We start from the raw sequence: 18,179 nt of genomic DNA, 5'->3' as shown, positions 1-18,179 counted from the left end.
ATAACTTACCCAAAACATAAAAATTTAGAATGTTGCAACTTGCAAGTTGCATAGAAAATGAAAGTAGACAAATGTACATGTGACATGTCAAAGAGTCATGAATATATATAAAGCCGCAAAAGTCAGCATGCCGCATAGGCAAGTACTAAAATGTGAGTACAAAAATGCAAAAAGCCCATAGAGGACTATAGAGGCTAAAAGCCTATGTCACCATCTATGTCAGGAGTAAGGACTCAGAGCTATCGCTAGGCTCTTCAATATCCTCACTAGAGGAGGACACCTCAAAGCTCCCACCAAAATCCCCATCACTAAGAACGTTGCCCTCATCATCATATTCGGGCTCCCTAATATCACCATGAACTGCCGAAGAAGACTCCACAATGGAAGCATCCTCAACTCTAATCGCTGCGGAGGTAGAGCTCCGAGAGCCACGTCTTACATAGGTAGCAACTGGGCGATCAGAGCCTCGAGAGCCAAAGGTAAGAATAGGCCGAACCTGTACTCCACCTCTAGCTCGGCAGCCACGACAAGTACGAGAGACTCGTCTATCAATCTCCTCTAGCTCTTTGCAGTGCTCTGCATATATAGCCTCCTCCTCTCCATTACGCTCTTTGTGGACACTTTTAAGAGTGTCCACCGTCAACTTGAATTCGTCGACGTTTACCTACAAGTTTTATAATTGATTAGGAGCTAAATAATAAAACATTGAAATTTATGTAAGTCTTTAACGTGTTACATAACAATATACATGTCTAGCTTGACTCATATCGTGCATTGCACGCACCATGCACAAGTTATTGCGGCAATAGACCATCTCCTCTAACTGTCTCGTGCTCAGTCGATTGTGTAACTTTGTGTGTATAAGTGAGTATAGGAACTCCAGTTCCTCTCACATGCATCCGAAGAGCAATCCTAATCCACAATAAAAATAAACAATGTTCAGGATTCTAGTATCTACACATAATTTAGTAACTTGGTGTCAAGTGGTTAGTGATTACCTGCACTAGAATCCTCAAAGCCACTCTTTGTAGGTGAGGTTGTTGGTAAGCAAATGACTCCCACCAAAAGAGAGGCTTCACTATAGAATCCCTCCTCCAACATACCGCATTGGCGAATGTGGGGCCCCTCTTATCATTATAGTTGATGAGCTCCTGTAAGAACTGAAATTGCCCATTCTCATCATCGGGTAATGCTTTCGGTAAGAAAGCATCCTTAGCTAAAAGCAACTCTTGATCAGTGAAAAGTGGGAGTGCTTTGTAGGCAGGATGCAACAAAGTAGCAAGGCCATGGATAGGCCTCTTCATCCACTTCCATCTCTTCTCCACGAGTGCCACGATAGCATCGCGTTGAGGAGTGGTCTCAAGGGAATCATTGTGAATTTTAAAATAAAGGGGAGAATACCTTACATGAGAAAAACGAAAGAACAAGTATTTAGATTCAACATTCTATTTTAGTTTATTACTTATTCTTGAAAAGTTGAATCTTGTTTACCTTGTTAGCATATACTCTGGATCAAGCTCATCGAGGACTGTGGTGCGGGTAATCTCGGCAATGGCCTCTCTCATAAAGTGAGTGAGGAGCCCCATAGTAGCCCCCTCCATGTCTGTCATGCGTAAAACCCTATACACGGGAGTAACCGCAATGACTAGGGCGCTGACCTTGCACCAAAACTCCTCTCTCAAGCATAGCCGTTGAATGGCTCTTGCCTCATCGACACGCGAAGCTATCTCACCTTGTATCCATTCTTGCCACTCCGGTGAAACCACTGTTACTTGGAGCTTAGGCATGACATCATAAAGGCGCTCTAGAAGAAGCCACATGTAGGCAAAGCGCGTCGAGGATGGCTTCTTTATCTCCAAGTCGTTGTGTGATGGCAGAAGATAGCAAGGGCCTTGACTTTTTGACTAAAAAAAGTGACAATTTGAGTGGCTTGTGTCACCACACTCTTCACCCACTCTAACTTGCCTATGTCCTCCATAAGCAAGTCAAGGCAGTGAGAGGCACAAGGAGTCCACACTATGGACTTAAACTCCTCAAGCAAGCGGCCCATCTTGCGACAATTGGACGCATTGTCCGTAACCACTTGAACCACATTTTCGGGGCCAACCTACAGGATGATGGATCATGGATGCATGAAAAAGGAAAATAAATAAGACTTGAAAGTTGACTAAAAGGCAAAGGCTAAACTTTCAAGCTTCAAACACAAAAATTAAAATTGTATCTCACCTCGATTATGGCTTGTCGAATGTGAGGACACGAAATGCGAGATTGCATTCAATGACCGTGCGTGCAATCTCCACATTTGCGTCTTGTTGCTTTGCTCGGACCCAAGAGAGAGAGGCCACATTTGCTCCAATGGAGCCTCCAAGAGTGGCTTGCCTCTTGTGTGGAACCTCAAACTCACTTGGCCTCTTTGATGAGGGGTTGGAGTTGGAGAAGGGGGAGAAGGATGCAGAGAATGATGAAGAGGATGTATCCCTTGCCAGCGGGATGACTTCGTCTTGAGCGGCAGCAACGACGGGGGGGACTCTTCCACTATCACTTGCTTTGCCAAGCAAAGAGTACTTCAAAATGCCATCGGAAATGTCTTGAGGGATCATCTTGCAAGGTGCAATTTGCCCCCCCATCTTGGAGAGACGTGCAAGAAGCCTAGTGGCACTACTAGTGTAGGCCTTGCCACAATACTTGCAAGTCCACTTCCATGCCCCCAACTTCCACTCATTCTTCTCATGGGTAATGGCATGCAAAGTAAATGCTTCATGCTTTTCTCTCGTGGTGAAAGAGGAGAGAAGGGTCCCGGGAGAAGGAAAGGGACAGGTAGGGAGAGGCTTGAGGAAGAGGGAGGGAGAGGGAGAGGGAGAGGGAGAGGGAGAGGGAGAGGGAGAGGCTTGAGGAAGAGGGGGAGGCTTGAGGAAGACTCAAGACTCAAGAGGGAGAGGTTTGAAAGTTGAGGAAGAGAAAGAGGCTTGAGCCTTGGCCCTTGAGCAAGAGGGAGAGAGCCTAGAGGGGACTCAAGGGAGAGGATAGACTTGAGCACTTGTGAGGGGAGGGTTGAGCAATGAGAACTTGTGAGGATGGGGTTGGGGGAGGGCCTATTATATAGATAATAGGGAGAGCCTAAGAGGCTCAAGGCTCAATAGTCAAGCCTCAAGCAAAGGCAAGTTGGCAACCAAAGGGCCAACTTGCCAAGCCTCAAGCCTCAAGCCTCAAGGCAAGCAAGCAAGAGCCCCGAAAAACGCCCATCAAACAGCTCTCCAAACAGCGAAAAAAACGGCCAGAAAAAAAACGGTTCTTTCAAGTTCGATTCGCACCGCACCGTACTGTACCGAACTGCCTCGAACCGTACTGTTCGAATCGAACGAAATCGGCGGTGCGCGTGTCAAAATACGCCGCGGAGATGATAACCAAATCTGAGACCACAAGAGCAAGTAGAGTGCAGAAAATAGACAGCACAAGAGAAGGAGAGAGATAGGTGTGTAACTCTTCTCTATACACAAGATCCCGCAATGAAAAGATGATACAAAGAAGTGGGGGGCCATGGGGCCATTTTATATGGCCCCATGAGTGTAGTCGGCCTGTAGAAGAGCAGCCGACAGCATGCTGAAGTCACCTGACCAGCATCTACTCCAGTTGGCCAGCATGCACACACGTGTGAGGTCGGCCTGCTCTAGTCGGCCAGCAGCCAGTAGTCGGCCAGCATCTGGACCATCCTGCCAGCACAAGGCGGCCTCCCACACCATGGAAAAATAGGGAAAAAATGGGGAAAAATACGGGGAGTGAGGAAAAATGAGAGAACACCTACAAAGGGCGGGCACACCCACAACAGAGGCCCTGGTGTCTGATAAAGACAGGAGATGACTTCTAACACCCCCTCTCAGCTCCTGGCTGTGAAATCAACCCTAGGGAGCTGGAGTGCCGCCTGAGCGTAGCCTGAGGTAGAGACTTCATGAAGAGGTCCGCCGCATTGTCCTCCGTCGAACAATAAAGTAGCAAGATGTCACCAGCCAAGATCTTCTCACGTACAAAGTGATACTGTATCTCTATGTGCTTGGTCCGGGCATGGAAGACCGGGTTCCGAGCAATAGCTATACAACTCTGGTTATCACACAGGATGATTGTGGGGTCCTTCTGTGGAAACCCAATCTCGCCTAGCAGCCTCCGCAGCCACACAACCTCGCAAGCAGCACCACAAGCAACCCGGTACTCTGCCTCTGTCGAAGATAGGGCAATAGTTGGCTGCCTCTTATTGCTCCAAGAAACTGCTCCTGAGCCCAGGGTAAAACTGTAACCTGAAGTAGATCTCCTCGTGTCTGGATCTCCTCCCCAATCTGAGTCACTCCAACCTTGGAGTCTGACTCCATCCCCTCCTGTGTAAAAGAGTCCTAACTCCTTCGTACTCTGCAGATATCGCAAGATCCGCAATCCTGCGTCCCAATGAGACTTCAATGGCGTCTGCATAAAAGAGCTCAACAGCCCCACGGAGAAGCTCAAGTCCAATCTGGTGTTCAGCAACCAGATCAACGAACCAACCAACTTCCGATACTGCGAGGCATCAACTGGCTCACAAGGATCATTATCAGTTAACTTTGTGTTTGGGTCCATCAGCGAAGTAATAAGCTTGCAGTTCTCCATCCCAAAGGCCTCAAGCAACTCATGAACATACCGCTGCTAAGAGACAAAAAACCCCCTCTGGGTATGCCAGATCTCCAATCCCAAAAAGAAGTGGAGTAAGCCTAGGTCGGTCATCTCAAACTCCTTTGACAAGGCAGCCTTTGTCACGCCAATGTGCTCCACATGACCGCCGGTGAGAATGAGATCATCCACAAAGGATGATAATCGTAACCATGCCGCGTTCCCGAAAGAGATTAGGTTGGGAGCTGCAACCAATCTCTGAAAACCAGTCCGAACAAAGAAGGAATCAATCTTCTGATTCCAAGCCCTGGGAGCCTGCTTAAGACCATAGAAGGCCTTACGTAACCTGTAAACCATCCCTTCTCATCCTGGAACAACAAAGCCTAGAGGCTGCTCAACATACACCTCCTCCTGCAGGTCACCATTAAGGAACGCAGATTTTACATCCATCTGATACACTGGCCACCTCTAAGAAGAAGCAAGGGCAAGAACGGTCCGAATCGTGGTCATCCGTGCTGTTGGTGCAAAGGTATCCTCGTAGTCGATGCTTGGCCGCTGAGCATAACCTTTAGCCACAAGTCTGGCTTTGTGTTTGTCCACCGACCCATCTAACGCATATTTGGTCTTAAAGACCCATTTGACACCAATGATGACTGACCGTTTCGACGGCCTCGATACCAACTCCCATGTTTTGTTCTTCTCGATGGCATCAAGTTCCACCTGCATGGCTTTCCTCCAAGTATCCTATGAAAGGGCTTCCTTAACAGAAGTGGGCTCCTTGTCCCGCATAATACGAGACATCAAAGCATAGTTTACCTGAAGAAGCTCCGCTGTATTGCTTTTGTCGCGGACTCTGTGCGATCTTCGAGGGCCGTCCTCTCTGGTCCACTCTGAGGGTAACTCCATGACACCTGACTCTCGAAGGGTGTCCAACAACCACCTGGGTACTCGAACAGATCGTGGAGCCTCCTGCCGTTGCGGGGGCTCTACTCCAGCTGCGGCCTCACCCTATACTGACTAAGGTTGATCGACTGGAACAATGGTCTGGGAATCATCATCAGACCCTTCTGGATCTCCAAGAAGTGGCGGCTCCTCGACAATGGATACTGGAACATGCTCATCAAAAACCACATCCCGGCTGACAACAATCTCATTCCTATTTGGATCATACAGTCTGAATCCCTTGGAAAGAGAATTATACTCCACAAATATAAGCTTGCGGGATTTGGAGTCAAGCTTCCCCCTCTGCTTCTTCGGAATATGTACATACGCATCACTCCCAAAAACACGGAAGTGCCAGACATCAGGTTTCCTGCCAAAGTATGCCTCAAACGGAGTCATATTAGGTACTGAAGTCGTTGGAGGCCGGTTGAGGGTATGGACAGCCGTTGTCACAACCTCTCCCCAAAGTGGACGAGGAAGATCACGATGCTCCAGCATGCTCCTCGCCATCTCCACCACAGTCCTGTTTTTGCGTTCTACATCTCCATTCTCTGAAGGTGATCCTGTATTGGCCAGTTCCCTCTTGATGCCATGATCTGCACAAAATCTGAGAAATACATTCGAGGAGAATTCACCCCCTTTGTCAGCCCTGAGAGTCTTTACCTGCAATCCAGACTCTTTTTCCACCATCACGTGCCAATCCTTGAACCGTGCAAAAGCTTGGTCCTTCTGTGAAACAAAGTAGACCCACGTGAATCTGGTACAATCATCAACAAGTAGCATGAAATAGAGAGATACTCCCAATGATGGTGTCTGCTGAGGTCCACACAAGTCAGTGTGAATCAACTCCAATGGTTTTGAAGCCCGCCTGGAAGCCTGCTTCGGAAAGGATTCCCTATGTTGCTTACCACGTATACAAGAACTGCAACATCCTTGCCTGCTGCCAACATCTGGCAAGCCAACCACCATCTGGTCACGAAAAGCTCACCGCAGTGCATCCACATTTAAGTGGCCAAAACGAAAGTGCCACAGATCTCCGACCTGAGAACCTGTCAATGAGGAGAGTGCACAGAGCTTGTAGATACCATTCTCGACACCACCTTCCCAAACAACCTGGCCAGTCTCACGGTCTCATAGAGCAACTGAATGCTCCTCAAATTCCACCCGAAAGCCAGTCTTGCATACTTCATGCGCTAACAGAAGATGAAAACCAAGAGCAAGGACGTAAAGAACACGGGAGGCATGCTTGCCCCCCTTGCCGTCGGGAATAATCTCCATCCGACCCTCACTGTGTATCGGAATGGTGGAGTTGTCGCCTATGAAAATGCGACCTGACTGCCGTTTCAGATCCAAAAAGAAGTCACAGAATCCATTCCCGGGTATCCTTCGCGATGAAGCCAACTGCCTCCTCGCTTGAAGACGATGAAGCATCGGAGTCCATCATCTCTAAGTGCACAAATGCAGGAGTCTTTGCAGCTGAGGCTGAAGAATCAGCACTCTTCCCAGTCCACTTAGGACACTTCCTCCAGTAGCGGCCTTTCTCGCCACAATCATTGCAGGACCACTCGGCCTTCAGTTCTCTCGCTCTATATCAGGCTTCTTCTCAGAAGACTTCTCCGGTGAAGCCTTCCCTTTGCCCTTGTTGTTATTCCGGCCTTTCGGCCGTTGGCCAGTTAAGGCCTCCGAACCTCCGCTATGAGGAGGGTTCCTGAAACGTTCCTCCTGGTCTAAGACCATGGGCACAAGCTCCTCCCAGGTAATGGTGCTGAGCCTGCCACTAATAATCAAAGAGTAGTAGAAAGCGGAATACTGAGCAAGCAAGTGGGACAGCAAAGTAATGGCCATATCTTCTGAATATCTCCTTCCCAGCCTCGAGGACTTCCTGCTCAAGGGCCTGCAGCTTGTTAATGTGCTCCCGCATTGTCGACGACTTTGCAGGGTTCATAACCCGCATCTGCACTTCCAAAGAAATCCTCTTCATGGGCGATACCTTGTTATAAAGAGAAGCCAAGTGCTGCCATATGCCTCTGGCCAGCATCATATGCTTTACGTGATTGATTACTTGTGGTGTGCAGTTGAGGAAGATAAATGACCGAACCCTGGCATTGATACGATCCCACATCTGTGCCTGTGCCTCGCGGTCCTTCTTCATTGACAGTAGCTCCCCTTCCTCTGCTTCCAACCGTGGAACCCCGATAACGATGAAATCAGCAAGGTCATATGACTCCAGCACAAACTCCATCATAACCTTCCAGATGTCGTAATTGTTCCCGTCCAACTGACGGTCCACTGGGAACGTGGGGAGAGTTGGGATCTTCACATGCTTCTCAGCCAGCTCTAACAAATCTGCCATCGCGGGGATATAACTGAAAAGGGTGCGTGGGTGGGAAAAAAAACTTTAAACCTGCAAGTGGCTGTCCAGCAACTTACCCCGCCTTCCTCTTGCTACTTCTCTTCCCGAACAGTCCCTAATAGTCCACCAATCAGCAACGCAACAATCCCCCTCTTGCTCAAAAAACTCCCAAGATCTTTCAAGAGCCTAGGGCTCTGATACCATGTCAAAATACACATCGGAGATGATAACCAAATTTGAGACCACAAGAGCAAGTAGAGTGCAGAAAATAGACAGCACAAGAGAAGGAGAGAGATAGGTGTGTAACTCTTCTCTATACACAAGATCCCGCAATGAAAAGATGATACAAAGAAGTGGGGCCATGGGGCCATTTTATATGGCCCCATGAGTGCAGTCGACCTGTACAAGAGCAGCCGACAGCATGCTGAAGTCACCTGACTAGCATCTACTCCAGTCGGCCAGCATGCACACACGTGTGAGGTCGGCCTGCTCCAGTCGGCCAGCATCTGGACCATCCTGCCAGCACAAGGCAGCCTCCCACACCATGGAAAAATAGGGAAAAAAATGGGGAAAAATACAGGGAGTGAGGAAAAATGAGAGAACACCTACAAAGGGCGAGCACACCCACAATAGAGGCCCTGGTGTCTGATAAAGACAGGAGATGACTTTTAACAGCGCGAACTGGGTGCAACTATGCCGAGCTCTAATACCATGTCAAAGTACGCAGCAGTAGCACACACACCACCCTGGGGCACTGAGCAACGTCAACGGCTGGGCTCCCATCTCCTTGCCGTTGCTCCCCCCCCAAAAACCCGGACGGAGGAGATATCTATGACAAAGTGCCACCACACCCTATATATGGCTCTTGGACTTCCCATGCTCTTGCATATGGGATAATCCACCCCAACTTCTAGTCATGCGATAACCTGAGAGTAGCTACAAGAATTTACACCTCCAACAAGTATCACATGATTGGCATCAATCCCCGACATATGCAACTGCCATGGACGTCAGTCCAATGTACATACATAATTAGAAAACACAGGTAGACCAATTGGGTGGCCGAATGGTGACACAACCTCATGTATCATGGGGAGCATTGAGCATAGGACCTGCCTAGTCCCTTGGAGATTGGCTTGCACACAGGCAATTGCCACCAGAGGTTCAAGAGAGAGGCTTGGTAGGGATCCGGGGTAGAAACAGACTCAGCCTCGACATCGACTATGCTATTCCTCAGGAGTGGCTGACACCTATCCTAGACCCGACCCCCCCACAGTGGCTAGGCGTGTTTACTAGGCATGATATTCTATTGGCAATCCATGGCACGGATGAGGGCTGTGGTTTGCTCACTTTTTCTATTGGCCCCCATGGCAAATTAGAGAGATCAGAGCCCCCCTTGGAGGATTTCAATGGCTGCACCTTACAGAGGGTGAGGGTGATTGGATTTCAAGCACATGACTGGCACATAGACCCCCCGCCGGCCAAGGTGGGTAGGGAGAGACTCTGGCGGCTATTGATTTGGGAGAGTCGACCTCTCACGCGCCTCCAGTGGGACCCAAGAAAGTGGACTTGGTATGATTCTGCTGATCGGGAGGAGACTCTGGTACCCCCTTTTTCCATACACAGTGTGTCTAGGCCGCAGGATTCAGATGCCAGAGATTGATGGCACCCCAGCAACAGCAGTACCTTGGCAATCATAGGGCCTCTCACAACGATTTCTCTCATATGTTTGGAAGAGGCTCTGGAATAGTTTTCGGCCTCAAAAGATCACCCTCTTTCTTTGGCTGATGGCACACAGGAGCTTGGCAGTTGGCACGTGGTTGGCCATGGGTGGTCGACCAGCAGTCTGTCCGAGGTGCGGCCACCCTCAAGAGTCTCAGCAACACTGTCTTTGGAATTGTCCGAGGCTCACTAGGTTTGGCAGAATCCGCATTTTCACGATGGACAAGACCTCAACCCGTATCATTTCAGGGCCACAAAGGCTGAGGTTGTCATGGCTTATGAGGAGGAAGGTAGGGGGCTAGCCCTTTAGGTCTCTCACCTTCACATTTTGGCAGTACTAGTCCCAGTCCCATCTACTAATCACTCGAGTCCAGGCTCCTGCCAAAGATGGGAGATTTGCAATAGCATTGCAAAATGGCACATATGGAGAGCTAGATGCAACAAAGCCATCGAGGGTACCCACACTCCGCCTCCAGAGTCAATCGGGAGCATTTTCATTCATACCCTCCGCGGCCAGTGGGGGAAGTTGCAGGGTGGCTCTGACCACATGCGGAAGCAACGGGAAGCCTTCTTGACGCTCTGGCGGCCTGGCCCTTTTCTCACAGATAGAGGTGGTGATCCCACTTGTCATTACAGACCACCTATGTGGTTATTCCCCCCCCCCCCCCCCTCCCCCTGTATGAGATAGCCTTCTCCTCATGGAGCGGCCAGCCAGAGGAGAAGTGCATCTTTCTCCACCCCTTGATTCTTTGATCCCCGCCCTGTACATGGTGGCGAGTTTGTATCTAGCCCTTCGTGGCTGGTTTTTTGTTAACTAGTAGAAGGATCTTTTTCCCAGAAAAAAAAACACATGTTGGTCTCATAGACCCATTGGGTCTTTTGTATACATTAACAAATTCTCTCTCTCTCTCTCTCTCTCTCTCTCTCTCTCTCTCTCTCTCTCACACACACACACACACACACTTTATGGGATGGAGGTCTAGGTGGCAGCTTATCCAAGTCAGTGTGGAGTGAGGTAGAGAAGAATCAAAAGCACTGCCTTTTTGGGAGTGAGGGCCATCACCCAAATCTACCCTGCTCCAAAAGACCTGCAACCTCCCAATGGAACTTCTAAGAATGGAAAGAATGTCGCAATACATGTCCAAGCTTGCTATGCTGCTAAGGGAGGCCCTCCCATAACGGCATGGGAAGCAAAGTTGCAAGAGCAAGACTCTAGAATCAGGATGGATCGAAGACACAAAACGGTGGTTCAAGAGAAGGGGAGGAGACCATTATTGGTAACAATAATGAAGGATGGGTAAATGATGAGGATTCCACACACCCATCCCACAATCAGACGCTCCATTTAATATGCCACCAAGGTAAGATCAAGTCGGAGTAACACTCCCTGCTAGAGTGTGACACCTACTCTGATGCTATAGAGTGTTCAGAGATCACATCTGGACAATCTGACATTGCCAACCTTCTCGCTGAATGCAACCACACAACAATAGCTATGGGAAGAAATGCAAGGGTAAAGGGTCCAATAATCCCTCTTCTTTGAAGGAAAAGAAGAAGTAGAAGAAGGTGAAGTGTCACTGTAACAAACTTTGTCATTATCAAAATGACTGCAGAAAGAGGCAAGCAGACAGGGAAAAGCAAACAAAATAGCACTTTGAAGTCTACCAAGGAAGAAGGTAACAATGTTGAAGAATCTATCAGCAGTTTGGCTAATTATCCATTCAGATAGGGTCCTAAGTCTAGCCTATGGACGCAGGGAATTTCACCCTACTTCTACACACACGCCCACATTAACGTGATGTTTACACTAGTATGGATAACTCTGGGCATACATAGCAAAAATCATGAAGACTCGGCACCTTCTTTTGGATATTTAGACATGGCACGTTCTACTGGCAGATGTAATGGGCCATCAAGCCACCCGCACACTTGCGCACACACTTTTAGTGCACACAATATATGTACTGCAATGTGTTGTTAATTGTTTCCTTTTTGGTCCCACAGGCCATATTCAGCCTTTATGGGCGTTAATATAATTATCATTATCGTCATCATTTCTCTAACACACACACCAAAAACAATGCTCCAATGTTTACCGACTATTGTGCCCCCCCCTGCAAAACAATGGATAAAAAGCAGCATACCTGTGGAAAAGGCTGAATGTAGACAACTGGCCCAGGCTGACCAAACATCATTTGTTGAGAGTACTGCAGGGCATCAAATAATCAGTGTGGAGGATTCTCAAACCATGCAATTCTAAAGATTCATATTACACATACAACACTCCAAGCTTTAGCATTTCAAAAGAAAGCTCTTACAACACAGTGACACACTAGCGACATCACCACGTGCCTTTGTGTTTAATATCTACTGAAATGAAAACCCTTACAAACATGAAAACACAAAATTAAGGGCACCTAAGATAGTGGAAGCGATCAGCTTTTCTACATTACAAATTTATTGCACCCAACGTATGTGGGTTAAGTGTCCACCCTTACCAGCTGACCATTAGGATGCAAATATGTTGATGCTGGCTGCACAGGTGGTGCCTGAGAAGTATATCTGATTGGCTGTTGTGAACCATATGAATGCCCCACAGCCTGTGAATATAAACTGAACGTCATTTATATGGCGAGAAGACTTATTAATTTCAAATCTTGCCTCTCAATAGTGTGTTGGTTAAGAAGACAAAACACCAACCCACAAAACTTACTGGCTGTTGCAGCTGAGGCGGTATTTTCACCGTAGCATGCCCTCCTGTCAATGCAGATGGAACTGCTGCTCCTGACACCCCAGGTGTGTAGGTCCCTGGAGAAGGCAAGAAGGGAGTTCCACCTGAGGCCGCTGCTACAGCCACTGAGTTATATGGCGTGTATTTAGTTGCTGACTGCCCTGCCTGTTGTAGCAGAGGGTTGACACCAACACCCATAGGCACAGCCTGTATTGGTGCAGCTGGCGGCATCACCCCAGGGACATATATAGGCCCATGAACAACTGGGGAAGGTGGCCTTAGAGGCGTGAAGCTTGGAGTGAAAGACTTTGCATTTGGGTTTAATTTGAATTCCTGAAAAGACAACAATTGAAAAAAACAGCGATTTCCATCATAAAATAAGAAACAAGGCTGGTAGTGTAGCAATTTTTCTGAAAAAGAAAGCCAGGTTCTTGCCTTCGCATTTGGATTCAAAGAAGATTTCTTCATGACATTTGCACCGGACAAAATCCCTGAGGAAGACGATGGAGACGATGGTGCCGTTGTTGATGTGGCAGAATTTACAGGAGAGAGAGGGGTTTCCATCTTTTGCATTGATAAGGAGCGTACCCCACTCGTGGATGGTAGTTCTGCTTGAGAAAGACCAGAAATAGAGCCCACCTCATTAGCCAGAACCCTTGACGACTCCAACACACTACCTGAAGGTGTGAACTGACTTTGAATCGCAACGGGAGTCCCAGCATCTGATCCGAGAAACGTACTGATAGAACTGGTGATATTTGTTGGAATAGGTAGGGCAGATGCAGGGGGTGCACATGCACCTGCTGTCTTACGAGTGCCGCCTGCTGTTGTAGTCGTATGTTGTCTTACCGTCAGATCTTTTAAGCTCTCGCTGAAGGACTTTAGCTCATTTACTTGGTCTTCGCGCTGCTTCTTGCCTCGTTTTGCATTCTCTTGCTGCCTAAACTCATTGAACTCTCTGCCAAGGCAAGATTTTGGGTGAGATTTCGTCTTACATAATGAAAACCAAGCTTTCAATGCCACATATTTGTTGGGATTTGGAGCTCGTGTGTGTGAACCCATCCTATGTGTGTGAAACCTTGTTTGTGTAGTTGTATGTGTGTGTGTGTGTGAGAGAGAGAGGGAGAGAGAGAGAGAGAGAGAGAGAGAGAGAGAACAGCCCCTAAAAGGGTTCGTGTGCTAGTAGTATTTGAACACTCTCTTATGAGTGGATAGGATAAGTGTGCCATGTGTCATTGGTTTAGTATGTGTGTGATTTCTATGGGTCAAAAGATAAGGCTTAATGCCTACAAAAGCATGTACTTGGTGAAAGGTTAATTAAGCTTTGTTAGTCGTGCAAATCTACACTCTCTCTCCCTCTCCAGGACTAACTCTTTCTTTCCCTCGCTACCATATCTCTCCCACTAAACCCTACAGTGGTATAAGAGCCTCATACATCACCTTTGTGATGTGCCCAGCATCCGGTCTGCACCCTCCATCCATCCGTCAGCACTTCTATATCCACTTACCATCTCTGACATCTGCCACTGCCAACTCTGCCTGCACATCTGCCCACGTCTCCGTCTCAGCAACCTTCACGTACACATCTGTCCCCACTCCGTCGTTGACTTGCCGCTTCATCACTGCCCATCACAGCTCGTCTTGTTCTCCAACCATCGCCCTCTACCTCTGCTGCCTGACTGCTCCTGCTGTTCGACACATCATCCACCATCACATCAGTCCGTTTGCACTCTCCCTCGCCTGCAGCCCTGCTGTCCACATCGCCCGTCACCACCTGGGCAGCCCGCCAATGTCATCCACTGCCTGCAGTCGCCCGCACTCACCACTGCCAACTGCCGCCAAGTACGTCACCTGTACGTCGCCATCCACCCGACTTGCTGCTGCCGTCCATCCGACTCGCCTTTGCCGACTGCCACCACCGTCTGTCCGACTCGCCCACCGGCCACCTCTGCACACCAACTATCATGCTCGTCGTCATCCTACTATGAGCACCGTCAGCAACAACTGTCACAATCCTCCAGAGAGCCGTGATGTGCCGAAGGATTTCCAAGATGTTGTCTTGGAAGTATCCAAAAGCATGATGGAAGGGTCGTAACCCTGGTGAGTGAGTATGTGAACTCATGGCGTTATGGACTGCCTCGCACCTTTCTCTCCGTCGCGTTTAGCTGCGGCCCAGGGATTTCGCATTTAGGTGCCCGTCGCCTCTCTCTTGCGCTGAGTGCGCATGCCAGCCTACGTGACAGCGCCTGTGCCTGTGCAACCAGCGGCCACGTCACCTGCAGTCCTGCCTGTGCAGCCAGCCGCCACGTGTCAGCTGTATGTCATCGCCTGCAGCCAGGTGTGCCACACATCAGCACATGTCATCGCCTGCAGCCAGGTGTGCCACGTGTCAGCCGCCAGCCACCTGTGCCACGTGGCAGCTGCTGATGTGACTGGTTGTACTTGCAGGGCTGACCCACAAGTAGCCTTGAGAGAGAAGGAAACTGCTACACCTACAACAAGGTAAGAGAAAGACCAGAAATACACACACACACCATACATGTACCTGCATCCACACACGTGTACAAACTTACACATGCACATACAGAATTAAACATGATCAGTGAATGCTAAACATGTTTAAACATAATCATAGTGCTTAAGAAAAGAGGTAAAACACTCAGTCGTGTAACATTACCCCCCTCTTAAAACAAAGCAATCGTCCTCGATTGTTCATTCAAAGGATCTGCCAAACTGAAACAGAACCTAAGAGGCCAATGAGAAAGCTATGTTCTGCCAACTGAAACAGAACATCTAAATAACATAAATCAAGAGCATCCACCTCATGAATAGTCATGCCCCCCTAGATGCTTTACCTGCTCCGCTCATGGCCATCCCACAGGACCCACGATCAGCAGTACATCATGAACATGAGTAAACACTGATGCATATCAAAAGAAAGTCTAGAATAGGCGTCCCCATTCTCTCAAAAGATCCGTATATCCATGAATCAAAGCATGTGACTAGTACACATATATCATAGAAGTCCCATAGGCAGATATACTGTCAGTTCGGTATCTCGGGTGTGCTGATAAGAACACCAAGCGACTTCCAGATCTCATCCAAGTGAACTCTGTGACAAAGGAGCGGAGTCACCCCCCTCTTAAACAACAGGTAGTACTCCAGAATCCACAGCTGAACCTGTTGAAGCACTTTCTAAGGTAGGCTCCAAACCAAAAGCCTCGAGGTAAAGTTGTAGCATCCTCGGTGAATCTGCCAAGTCACCCTCCTCCATCCACTTCGAATCCATAGGTGAATAGTTCACAAACTTCACCAGATACCGACATGAAACTTTTCCTCTGACTTTTCTTTCTTTATGTGCCAAAATCTGTTCCGGTTGAAGAATCTCATCTAGTTCTTCGACTTCTGGTTGTGGCTCATCAACCTGATCTTTAGACACTTCACCTTTGAAAGGTTTAAGAAGACTCACATGGAATGCATTATGAATCCTCCAATGATCCGGTAGCTGAAGACCATAAGAAACATCACTCATCTTCTCAATCATCTGAAAAGGCCCATAGTACCGCATACTCAGTTTAGGATATAAGTGTTGTTTACCCTTCATTTTCCTGAGATAGCCTTCTCAAATCTCAAAAGCACCCAATCACCCAAATCAAAAACCAATGATCGACGGTGAAGGTTTGTTGCTTTCCTCTGTTTCTCTTGAGTCCTTTGAAGAGCCAACTTAACCTTCTTGTAAGCCTCATCCATATTCTCCACAAAACGATCTGCCTCGTAGATCTTATCTTTTGTATGCAAGATCGGAGGTACTTTCTTCCCGCCTTCCACAATCTCGAAAGGTGCCTTACCTGTCAAAGTGTGAATGTTACTGTTGTAAGCAAACTTTACCAAAGGAAGATACTTTTCCCACTGCTCCTTATGATCCGAAACATAACACTTTAGAAGATCCAATACAACTGAGTTGGCAATTTCCGATTGCCCATCTGTTTGTGGATGAAAGACGATGAGAACTTCAACGAAATCTTCATGTTCTCGAATAATGCTCTCCAAAATAAACCCGTCATTCAAGGATCTCGGTGACTAACAATAGATGTGGGCATCCCATGGTACTTAAAGATATTTGTCAAAAATATCCTCACCATTTGCTATGCATTAATCTTCTTCCTAACTGGAACGAAATGGGCCTGCTTGCTGAAACGATTCACGATCATCCAGATGCCATCATTCCCACTCTTTGTCCTAGGAAGATCAAAGATAAAATCCATAGCAATACTCTCCCACGGTCTATCTGGAATAGGCAAAGGATAAAGTAACCCAGGTGTCCTTCGACGATCATACATCACCTTTTGGCAAATGATACAATCACGAACAAAAGCATCAGCATCCCTATGCATAGTAGGCCAATAAAAGAATGCCTCCAAAGCTTTTACTGTAGCCTCAATACCACGATGGCTTGCATAAGGCGGAGCATGGCATTCTGTCAAAACCTTCTGCCTCAACTGAGATGTCACACATAATTTGTCATGCATCATCAAAAATCCTTCCTTGAGAGAATAATGATCAACTCGCTCTCCTTCAGTCAAACGATCAAAAATCCGCTCAAAATCTGTGTCGCGAGCATACTGTTCTCGCATATCATTAAGTTCATGATGAAAGATAATAGAGATGGCGGCCACATGTGCTTTCCTAGATAAGGCATCCGCAACCACATTCTTTTTGCCATCCACATGAACAATCTGAAAGTGAAACATGGACAAAAAGTTTGCCCATCTCATATGCTTCTCTGAGAGCTTCATTTGAGTAAGGAAGTATTATAGAGTCTGATGATCACTCTGAACAATGAAATCAGTCCCAAGAAGGTAATGCTTCCAAGTGGAAAGAGCATGAATAACCGCAAGAAGCTCCTTCTCATATACTTGTAGATTCCTTTCTTCCTGGTGACAAAGTTCTACTCTCATAAGCAATAACATGTCCATCCTCCATAAGAACATCTCCAATGCTATTCCCACATGCATCACACTGTACCACAAAAGGTTTATGTAGATCTGGTAGAACCAAAACTGAACCAGTGGTTAGCTTTTCCTTAAGCTTGTTGAAGGCTTCCACTTCCTTCTCTGTCCATCAAAATTTTACATCCTTTTTGGTCAGGTGATGTAAAGGTGAAGCAATTTCTACAAAGAATCGGATAAACCTCTTGTAATATAAACAAAGTCCTAAGAAACTTCTCACATCATGTATAGTCTGCAAATCTGGCCAATTCTTTATCACTTCAATTTTCGCTGGATCCATCCTGACACCATCCTTTGACACTATGTGCCCAAGAAAATGAATCTCCTGCATGAAAAATTCACTCTTCTTTCCATTGACAACCAACCTATGCTTTATGAGTTCTTCAAACACTTTGGTCAAAAGCTCCCGATGCTCCTTTTCTGAATGAGAAAACACAATCATATCATCAAAGAAGGTGCCCACAAAAGCACCATGGGGTCAGAAAATCTAATCCATCATCCTGTTGAAAGTCGCTGGAGCATTGGTAAGACCAAAAGGCATGACCAAAAACTCATATAGTCCAAAAGTTGTCCTGAAAGCTGTCTTGTGCACATCTTCTGGCCTAATGCGAATTTGATGGTATCCACTCTTTAGATCAATGCGACTGAACTAAGCTGCTCCCTGTAACCGATCCAAGATATCATCGATTCGTGGTATATGAAATCTGTTCTTGATGGTAATCTTATGCCCTGTAATCAATGCACATCCGCCAAGAACCATCTTTCTTTTGAAAAAAAAAATAGTGAACAA

The 18,179-nt window shown here is 47.3% G+C and overlaps 1 protein-coding gene and 1 pseudogene across 4 annotated transcripts in view; both read right to left on the bottom strand.

Annotated features, from left to right (window-relative positions):
- LOC147640361 (uncharacterized) overlaps positions 1–18,179 on the bottom strand; it is a 106,185-nt gene that overhangs the window by 18,825 nt on the left and 69,181 nt on the right. For all 4 annotated transcript variants that reach the window (XM_086779711.1, XM_086779718.1, XM_086779727.1 and 1 more), the window contains 4 exons: positions 12,816–13,338; positions 12,363–12,713; positions 12,148–12,249; positions 11,794–11,856 (listed from right to left, as the gene is read on the bottom strand). In XM_086779711.1, the coding sequence (XP_086635837.1) occupies positions 11,794–11,856; positions 12,148–12,249; positions 12,363–12,713; positions 12,816–13,338 (1,039 nt within the window). The remainder of the gene's footprint in view (positions 1–11,793; positions 11,857–12,147; positions 12,250–12,362; positions 12,714–12,815; positions 13,339–18,179) is intronic.
- LOC147640362 (uncharacterized) lies at positions 86–2,083 on the bottom strand (annotated as a pseudogene).

The sequence above is a fragment of the Cibotium barometz genome, chromosome 3, assembly GCF_041138505.1.
Source record: "Cibotium barometz isolate CiBa-2024 chromosome 3, ASM4113850v1, whole genome shotgun sequence".
NCBI classification, from domain to species: domain Eukaryota; kingdom Viridiplantae; phylum Streptophyta; class Polypodiopsida; order Cyatheales; family Cibotiaceae; genus Cibotium; species Cibotium barometz.
The sequence above is the reverse complement of the archived record's forward strand: the minus strand, read 5'-3'. Positions and strand labels throughout refer to the sequence as shown.